At 59.0% G+C, this 8,995-nt stretch overlaps 2 protein-coding genes across 3 annotated transcripts; one reads left to right on the top strand and one right to left on the bottom strand.

Moving 5' to 3' along the window:
• Nucleotides 1-38: 38 nt before the first annotated feature.
• GJA4 (gap junction protein alpha 4) lies at nucleotides 39-2,780 on the top strand. 2 transcript variants are annotated; one of them, XM_003212575.4, is made up of 2 exons: nucleotides 39-298; nucleotides 729-2,780. In XM_003212575.4, the coding sequence occupies exon 2, from the start codon at nucleotides 749-751 to the stop codon at nucleotides 1,778-1,780; it is 1,032 nt and encodes a 343-aa protein (XP_003212623.1). In that variant the 5' UTR covers nucleotides 39-298; nucleotides 729-748; the 3' UTR covers nucleotides 1,781-2,780. The 2 variants fall into 2 exon arrangements, with proteins under 2 accessions (XP_003212623.1, XP_019478342.1); XM_019622797.2 differs by having other exon boundaries at nucleotides 39-309.
• Nucleotides 2,781-8,463: 5,683 nt separating this feature from the next.
• On the bottom strand, nucleotides 8,464-8,989 carry SMIM12 (small integral membrane protein 12). Its single transcript, XM_010723323.3, has one exon. It carries the CDS (start codon nucleotides 8,975-8,977, stop codon nucleotides 8,696-8,698), a length of 282 nt encoding a protein of 93 aa, XP_010721625.1. The 5' UTR covers nucleotides 8,978-8,989; the 3' UTR covers nucleotides 8,464-8,695.
• Between the last annotated feature and the right edge of the window lie 6 nt (nucleotides 8,990-8,995).

Raw genomic sequence — 8,995 nt, 5'->3', positions numbered from 1 at the left:
GTGAGTGAGACCCCCCGGACCCCCCGGCACCGCATCACTTTCTGCTTCGCGATGGGATCACTGCTCTCTGCATGCACCCGCTTTTCTGCTTCGGGGCACTTCTCCATCCCACCGGGAGACGTGTTCCTTAAACGGTCCAGCTGCGCTTAATTGACAAAGGTTAATTAGGAGTCAGGGCTGTAGTTGCTTCCTCTTTCCCAGCTGGGCTGCAGGGCTGTGCTTTGAGGGCGGATGCAGGCAGGCTGGCTGGCTGGCTGGGATGACAGTGGGACAACCGGGGTCCCACGAGCAGTGCCAGGTCTGCGTGCAGTGAGTGGCTTTGGGGTCCCTAAGATGGGGGCTACAAGGGCATGGGGGGAACAGTTTGGGGTTGGGGTGGTATTGTCCTACAGCAAGGGAGCTGGCTGTAGATTGCAGGTTGGGCTAGCTGAGCTCAGTGGTCTTTTACAACTTGAATGATTCTCTGATTGTGCACTCAGTTTGGGGACAGCACTGCCTGAGTGTCGGGGTGACAGCTGTACTCAGGGCTTTGTGCCACTGTCACATTGCTTGCTGCCCTTTGGTGGGGCTGGGCTGTAGGAGGGGTGAGTTTAGGCTGCCTCTTCAAGCTGCCAGCCATGCCCTCACAGTGGGTTTGCTGGGACCTTCTAAAGAGTGATTGTGTCCTGAGAAAGCTTGGGGACACAGTGTGTGAATGGGTGATTGACTCGATTCCCCTCTGCTGCCAGAGGCACGAGGCTTCTAGAAGATGGGCGACTGGGGATTCCTGGAAAAACTGCTGGACCAAGTCCAGGAGCACTCGACTGTGATCGGGAAGATCTGGCTCACCGTCCTCTTCATCTTCCGTATCCTCATCCTGGGCTTGGCTGGTGAGTCCGTGTGGGGGGACGAGCAGTCAGACTTCGTGTGCAACACCAAGCAGCCGGGCTGCACCAACGTCTGCTACGACAAAGCTTTTCCCATCTCCCACATCCGCTACTGGGTGCTGCAGTTCCTCTTTGTAAGCACCCCGACCCTCATTTACCTGGGCCACGTTGTCTATCTGTCGCGGAAGGAGGAGAAGCTGAAACAGCAGGAGAATGAGCTCCGGGCTATCCACAGCAAGGACCCAAAGATTGAGCAAGCGTTGGCAGCTGTAGAGAAGAAGATGTCCAAGATCTACATGACGGAGGATGGGCGGCTCAAGATCCGAGGGGCGCTGATGTGGACGTACATCATCAGCGTGATCTGCAAGAGCATCTTTGAGGCAGGCTTCCTCGTTGGCCAGTGGTACCTGTATGGCTTCTCCATGGTGCCCCGCTACGTGTGCAGGAGGGACCCCTGCCCACACCAGGTGGACTGTTTCATCTCCCGCCCCACCGAGAAGACCATCTTCATCATCTTCATGCTGGTGATGGGCCTCATCTCCTTAATCCTCAACCTTTTGGAGCTCTTCCACCTCTGTTGCAAGAGCCTGCTCAGCAACATCAAGAAGGTGCCGGTGCCGGCTGGCCCGAGCCAGGGTGCCTTTGCTGATGACATGGGCTCGGGCCCCTACCCGGCCAAGCATTACCCCTTCCTGCCCATGGCCGAGAGCCACACGCCACCCTACCAGGCCTACAACAAGCTCTCCAGTGAGCAGAACTGGGCCAACTTCCGCAACGAGGAGAACCTGGCATTGGGCAGCAGCACCAGGCCCCTCTCGGACCCCTATGCCCCCAGAGTTCCAGATGCCCCAGTCTCTGAGGAGAAGCTGTGCAGCCGGCCCAGCAGCTCTGCATCCAAGAAGCAGTACGTCTAGGGCCAGATGGGGCCATCCCTGGTCCCTTTGTGCCTGGACTGTCCCTTGTGTCCACTCCGAGGATGTGGTGCCTGCTACTGGGAATTGATGCTCACAAACTTACCAGCCCCTGAGCACAGCCTCTGTTCTCTGCTGTTTTCCCCACGGGCCTTGCAAGGAAGGAAACTTCTCCGGGCTTTGCTGGGATGGTTTGTGCAGGGCAGAGGGACTTGGCATCACTGTGGGAAAGGGAGCAAATCCCCAGGGCTGGGAATGGGCTGTCCCAGGGCTGTGGCAAGGAGTCCTGTCCGTGCAGCTGGCCCCTGGGACATGATGAAGTCCCACTGCCAGTGTGGGAGCACTGTGAAGCCATGGGAAGCCGCTTGTCCTGGCTGTGGGCTGTGTCCCTTTCCTGTGACCCAGCAGACAGCTGGCACTGCTCCATGCGGGGGCTTTGCTGCCAGAGCTGCCCCCGTCCCTGTGGACCACAGTGGGGTTAACCCTGCACTGGGACATTTGTCACACCGCACGTCCCCATCGCCCTAAGTGCCCCAGGACCCCCCCTTTGTCCTGTCCCTGGACCCTTTCCCATGTGATGTCTCTAAGTTATTTTTAACGTGCCAACCCAAGCACGCAGCTTTCTGCCTTAAAGGTGCCGTTGTGCAGGGGACCAAGGAGCCGTGTCCATCCCAGGCCACCAGCCCTTGTGCCCAGTGGTTTGGGGGAGGAATTAGCCTAGCAGTAACCAGTTTGAGGGGCCGTTGTTTTTAATACTTTGCACTAGTCACCTCCTGCTGTGGGCTGCAGTGCTGGTGATGGGGCAGAGGAATGGACCACTGCCCACCAAAGCTGTGAGATGGAAGGGGCTGCGGGAACCTGCTCCATCTGCTGCTCGTAGCCCACGTGCAGCTACAGAGCATGAGCGCAGGGTGTGGGCTTTGCTCCTCTGTTCTGTTTCCCTTTCCTCCCTGCCGGACTGAGCGCTGTATTGCATTGAATAAAGTTGGATGAGTTAAAGGTGCAGTGTGGTGAGAGCATATTTGTGCCACTTTGCTGCTGTCCTATGGTGTCCTGAGGTGTGTGCATGGGCACAGTGTGAGTTCTGGTGATGCTGCTCATCACTGCAAGCGCAAACCCACCTGCTGCCTCTGCAGAGCCCATTATGGGGCCACTGCGATGCAAAGCAGAATTTTGGGTGCCCCCATCACTGGGGCCTCTCATCTGCCTGCCCCAGCTCTGCTGCAGATAAACCTGGTGGAAGCCACAGAGCTGCTGCATAATAGGTGGAAGTGAGCTGCAGATAAAGGAGCACAATGTGCCTCGGGGCCCTATTTGGTTTCCCTGGCGGCGTGAGCCCAGGGCAGAGCCTGCTGCTTTCTGCTGAGGGCCTCTTCAGCGAGGGTGGGACAGGCTAAAAATACCCCACAGGCAATGAAATATGGGTGATACGGGGCCATATCACTGCCAGAGGAAGCAGGGAGGGAGGCACTGTGCAGAGCCACAGCTGTGCCCAAGCCACTCCCTGGCTTCCCTCCCTCCACGGGGATGGGAACACGTGCCTGGAGCATCCCCAAACCCCCGTGCTGGGGTGCTGTGGGGCACCAGGACAGACCCTCTGCGGGGACCTTCCCAGGGGGTGCCCCTTGGCTGGCTCCCACCGGGAACCAGCAGAGCCCGGCGGCCCCGTACTCTGCAGGGAGGAAATGCCAGTGGGAAGGGGAATGGCGCAGCCCCACAGTGTTTACCACCGCCGTTTGCTCTCCTCGTGTCCCAGGCTGATATTTTTGTTGGCACCAGGCGATCGTCACGCTTTTCCCTGCAAGGTGGAAAACAAGACGGCCGCAAGCTCCCTTGATGGAGCCAGCGGGGCCACGCGTGCCCGACCCCACGTGCTGCAACAACACGGCCCCACACACCGCTATTGTCCCCGTGTTGTGACAGTGGTGGCTGCTGTGACCCCGTGCCGCCGGGACCTTCATCGGCACGCGCCAACAACAACAGCCAGAGCTCACCTGCACCGCGGCAGCGGGGATGGGGCAGGCGTGGGACCCCCTGAAGGCGGGCGGGCAGCCATAAGACAAATAAAAGTTTGCAGCTGATAAGAGTGCTGGCTGGCCCGTAGGAGCCCTTTTGGACAGATAGCAGCGGGACAGGCATTCACGGTCTTTCTCACACCTCTGTGTTGCCTCCTGAATAAACAGCCCCCTCCGGTCCCCTTCTGGGAACAGCACTTGCTGTCCCAAAGCTCGGCCCTGTGCCGTGGTGCTGAGTCCTGCAGCTCCCTGTGGGCACCCCAGGATGGGCACTTTTCTGGGCGCTGCCCTCCACTGCCTCCCCTGGGATGGGGAAGCCCCACCTCAGAGCCTATGGGGTTTCTCTCTGTCCAAGGCTGGAGGTTTTTTCAAGGGTGCAGCCCCTACAATAAACTCATCATGAGCCCCGTGTGCACATTTTCTTTAATGGAGTGCAAACAACAACTTGCTGCTGTTCCTACACCCATAGCTCCTGGAAGAAAGTGAGTGCCAAGAGAGCGATGTGATGTCTTCAAGGTGTGAAAGAAATGGGGAGGGAGGAGCACTGGCAGATGGATGTGCACCCAAACAATGTGGAGCTCAGGGATCCCAGGCAGAGGTGTCCTTTGGGCACAGCTTTTGGGTATCTACTCTGGCCCTGGAAGGATTTGGGGGTGCTCAGCTGATCCTACAGGGGCCACACATTGCCCAGGATGCCAGTTCCTTCTGGAGCCATTGCCCAAACACCAACCACTGTCCCAGGGCCACCAGTTAGCACCAGCCTGCACTGGGTTCTTCTGCACAGTACAGCCCAGGCTGGACACAGGAGCAGCACACGGACTGCTGCAGCTCATCTCACCGCAAGGCTCTGTCCAAGGAGCTGGCCAAGCACCAAGGAGTTTATTTTTAAGCTTTCCCAGCGCAGAGAAAAGAGCAAGCTGCTAAATCCGACTCGCTCGCAGGAAGAGCGGCGGCGGCAGCGGGAGCAAAACTGCAGCTGAGAAGGGAGGAAAGGCAGAGGCTGGGCAGGGCGATGCCAGCTGGGACCACAGCAATGATGCATCTCTGAGCCCCAGCACTACCATGATGGCATCACCAACCGTGGCACAACCCTGCCTCTATCAGCCCAGTGCCTAAGGAGGAAAAGCCAACCCCACGCAGCTCCCTGCAGGGTTATATTTAAGCCTCCACGCGTGGGCACAGCAGACAATGTGGCCCCTGAGACACGCGTGAGAACCATAGGCAGGAGGAAACGCGCTCAATAGCCTCGACGACTTCCCGCATCCTGACATTGTCGCTCTCCTCCAGCCGCTTCCTCGTGTTCAGGCAGTGGAGCTGCAGCAGCACCCGCACCCCCATGCCCACCCCAGGATGGGGTTGCATGAAGAGGTGACACTGAGCGGGATGTGTCCCCTGTTGCTGTCCCACGCCTTGGATCTTGTTTAAAGTTGAGCTGCTCTTCTCTAAAGGCGCTGCAGGGCTTTTGCTGGAGCCGGCAGCAGCAATGTGGCTACGCTGTGGGACCGTGGGTCCTGCAGAGGGACTGAGACACTGGGAAAGGACAAGATGGGAGCCTGGGAAAACAGCCTGGGTTCACCAGGGCAGGGAGCAGAGGTCCCCAAGGAATGCGGGGACACACTGGGGAACACAAACCATTCGTTAGCCAGCACCTCTGGGGTGAGCACACCTCTGCATCTCGGGGCTGTCGGCACGTCCCGAGTGCCCTGGGGTGACAGTGCTGCCCCAGGACAGGAAATGTGAATGGGAGTCCCCATGGGTCCCTGCACTGCTCTGCAGAGCCATGTCGCTCACTCATGGCTGCCGCTGCTCCAAGCAGGCCTGGTGCCACCACATGGTCACAGAGTCCCAGACCTACAGCTGGCATGTCCCCACACTGAGCTCACCGGACATCCTCTGCAGCTGCCCAGGTGTGCTGAGCTGTGCCGAGCAGCTGGGGGGGCTCTGGGGTCTCCGTTTCCCCCCAGCAGTGTGAGCTGGGAAGCAGAGTAGGGAGGGCAGCAGAGCAGGCTGGCTCCATCCCTGCATCCTGCCTCCGGAAACCAAAATCTGTTCCTCGCACCTGTGAGGGACCCCCAGCAGCAAACACAGCCACAGCCAGAGCATGGCTCTGCATGGAGCACAGCTGCCCCTGGAGCTGGTGGGGAGGAAACAACCACGGGTCTGGCAGGGACAGAGTCCCAGTACTGCCAGTGGCTCCAGTGCCATTCTGGCCTCTGAGCTGGACACCAGACCATGGATGGTGGCTGCTGCAGACCCTGAGCGCTCAGTCTGGAGTCCTTTGTTCTGAAAGAAGGAAAGAAATGCCTGTGGAACACCAGCAGACACAGGAGCTGAGCCCTGGCTGCACGGCACTGTGCACAGTGCACACTCCAAGCACGGTGACATTTTGGCAGTGCTGGATTTGATCCCTGCTCAGAGCACAGCCCATTGCCACATGGGCTTCCTCAAAGCCAGATGGGTCCTGTGCTGATGAAGGAGAGCATCCTCCCACAAAGAGCAGCCCCTGTGCTGGACCACAGCAATGTCTTGCCCATGAGGGGTGGTGCACGAGAGCTGGAAGCCAGTTTTTACCATAATGGTGCATTCAGCGATGCTTCCTCTTGCTCCTAGTGAGACATCATGGCTGTTTTTCCCAGCTCTGAGTTCTCGCCGGTCCCTATTCTTGTCCAGAGAGTGCTTCCCAGGCAGCACATTGTTGAGATTCAATGGGAGGAAGGGTGGGTTTGCAGCACCAAGGGTTTAGGAGAATTGTGGCACTTTCCCCCATTTGTAACCGGTCTGCGGAAAGCCCCAATGCCTTGGGGAGCCCATGGCTCATCCCTAATGGTCTGCTGGTGCAGAAACCAGGTGGAAATGTGGAAGCACTGGTCAGGTAGCAGGCATAGATGGCTGCAGAGGTTGGGGATGCACTATGGGGCTCATGGTACCCACACATGGGCTGCTCGTGGCCCATCCTTCCCCACACATTGTTTCAGCAAGCAGAGGCTGTGTGGGCTTGGGGGCAGGAAATGGGCCAGCAAAGCCCCAACAAAGCACGATTGTGCCCTGCAGGGCCTGAGAACAGGCAGATCAATGGGCTATAAACAGCCACGGGAGACGCTCCGTCGCAGGGTGAACAAAGGAATTTCAGAAGAGGTTTCCGAGCTGGGTCTGGCTGGTCCCAGGTGGGGGAAGTGAAGGGTTCTTTCCCACCCCAGAGCACAACAGTGAGCCCAGCATCACTCCCAGCTGGGCTGGGAAAGGCAGAGATCGAGTACAAGGGCCTCTCGGCAAGGGGGACAGAGAGGCATTTGAACTCCAGAACATGGCGTGACAGCAGGACTGGGCTTGGGGCATCGTCACAAGAGTCCTCCTGCACCTTCAGGTCCAGGCAGTGCTGAGCACAGCCACCACACAGCACACGCAGCTCCTCCTGGCCCTGCCTGCCTCAGTTCTCTCACAAACGGCCTCAGACGGTAAGTTCCTGGTGGAGAGCTCAGCCAGCAGACAGCGAGCCAGCCCGAGGAGAGCAGGTCGGGAGGTAAACATGGCCCAGGCAGTAAAGCTGTCAGCAGGGCAGAAGGAAGCGGGACAGAGCAATGCAAAACGCTGAACTGGCTGCTGACATCAGGGCTTTGCATGAGACACAACAGATTTATCGGCCCCGGGAGGGGAAGGCCAGGCTGGGGCAGGGTGAGAAGGCTCGCTGCGTGACCAGGGAAAAACAAGCCGGGAGAGAGAGATAACCCCATGCTGCAGGCAGAGTAACAGCACAGAGTGGGGCTGATCCTGTGCAGAGTTTCATCCCACTGTGCTGGTAACACAGGGTGTCCCCCCCTTTGGCACGAGGGGACAACGCTGGCCCCGGCCCGGTTTCAGGTACCCCAGCGCTCCCCCCCCCCGGCACCAGAACCATTCCTGCTCCTGTCCCTCGGGCCCCCACCCAGCGTTGTCACCACCCTTCTGGTTTAGATAAGGACGCTGAGGGGAAGTGGTGACGTGGCACGGGGGGGCTGGGAGGGAGGCACACAGCAACACAGGCTGGCATTTCAGTGTTTCCTCCACCCTTCTGACCATCACCCCTCCCCAGCCATGCCAAGTGGGGTTTCTTGAAAACACCAGGAGCAGAAACATGCTCTGAATCAGGGTTTTGGACAGGCGACAATGCAGAAGACAACACTGAGGCCCAGGACTCACAGTTTAATCTGGCTGTGCCTGTACGAAGCAAGAGTTCTCATTCTCTACACCTCTGAGCTCCACAATGGATGCAGGGCCAGGATGTCTGCCTTCCCTGGTCCACTTCCCTGCTGCGAAGCCCCAGGATGGTGCAAAGAGAGCTTCCGGATCCCCACTGCACTCAGGCTCTCATGGTGATAACATGTTGGCGAGGTGCTGAGGTCTCTAGCAAACCAGTCTGGGTTCACAAAGAGCAAGAGGAGATGGAAGTAGGAGGGCAGGTCCTCCTCGCCCTGCAATCAGCCCACCCTACTCCATATCACTCAGGTCCAAATGTACAGCAGAGAGCAGATCTCTTCTGCTTCCATGCCCACAGTGGGACAAAGCGACACGTGTGGTGATTAAAGCCATGAGGGTTTCGTGCTGCCAGGGCCAAAATGGGTTGAGAGCTGGTGAGTTTCACACATTCCATCTCCAAACCACTGCCCCATTCCCCATCAGCTGTGGAGGACAGTCCTGGAGACATTCGCGGGGTGGGCAAACCCTGACCGCTCTGCAGAGCCCAGGGAGGGTGACGTGCATCAGCAGAGGCAGAGAACAGCCCGAGCACAGCCAGGTGCAGGACGGGGTGTGGGCGGAGGGGTGCAGGTGACAGAGGAGCCCCAGCACAGTGCTGCTGTGCACAGCCCAGGGCCAGCTGGGAGTCCTCAGCTTCAGCCGCGCGGCGCTGGCAGAACCGACAGCTGCATTAACTCTTCTCGGGCCGGTTCCTGTTCAGCACCGCCCGAGGGGCAAACTCCAACTTCTCCTTGAGGCTCACCACCTCGGTCAGGTCCTTGCCCGCAATCTCCTGCAGTTTTCGATCCTCCCTCCGTTCCGAGATGCTTTTCTCCTCCTCCTCGGCCGGCGGCGGGCTGGGGCCGCGGATGAACCACTCCAGGTGGTATCCAACGGCACCCACCACGAAGGCCACGGGGAAGGTGACGTAGGGCGCGTGGGTTCGCACGGCGCTCCACAGCACGGACCACATGGCGGCACCGAGACGAGC

The sequence above is a fragment of the Meleagris gallopavo genome, chromosome 25, assembly GCF_000146605.3.
Source record: "Meleagris gallopavo isolate NT-WF06-2002-E0010 breed Aviagen turkey brand Nicholas breeding stock chromosome 25, Turkey_5.1, whole genome shotgun sequence".
Classification (NCBI taxonomy): domain Eukaryota; kingdom Metazoa; phylum Chordata; class Aves; order Galliformes; family Phasianidae; genus Meleagris; species Meleagris gallopavo.
The sequence above is the reverse complement of the archived record's forward strand: the minus strand, read 5'-3'. Positions and strand labels throughout refer to the sequence as shown.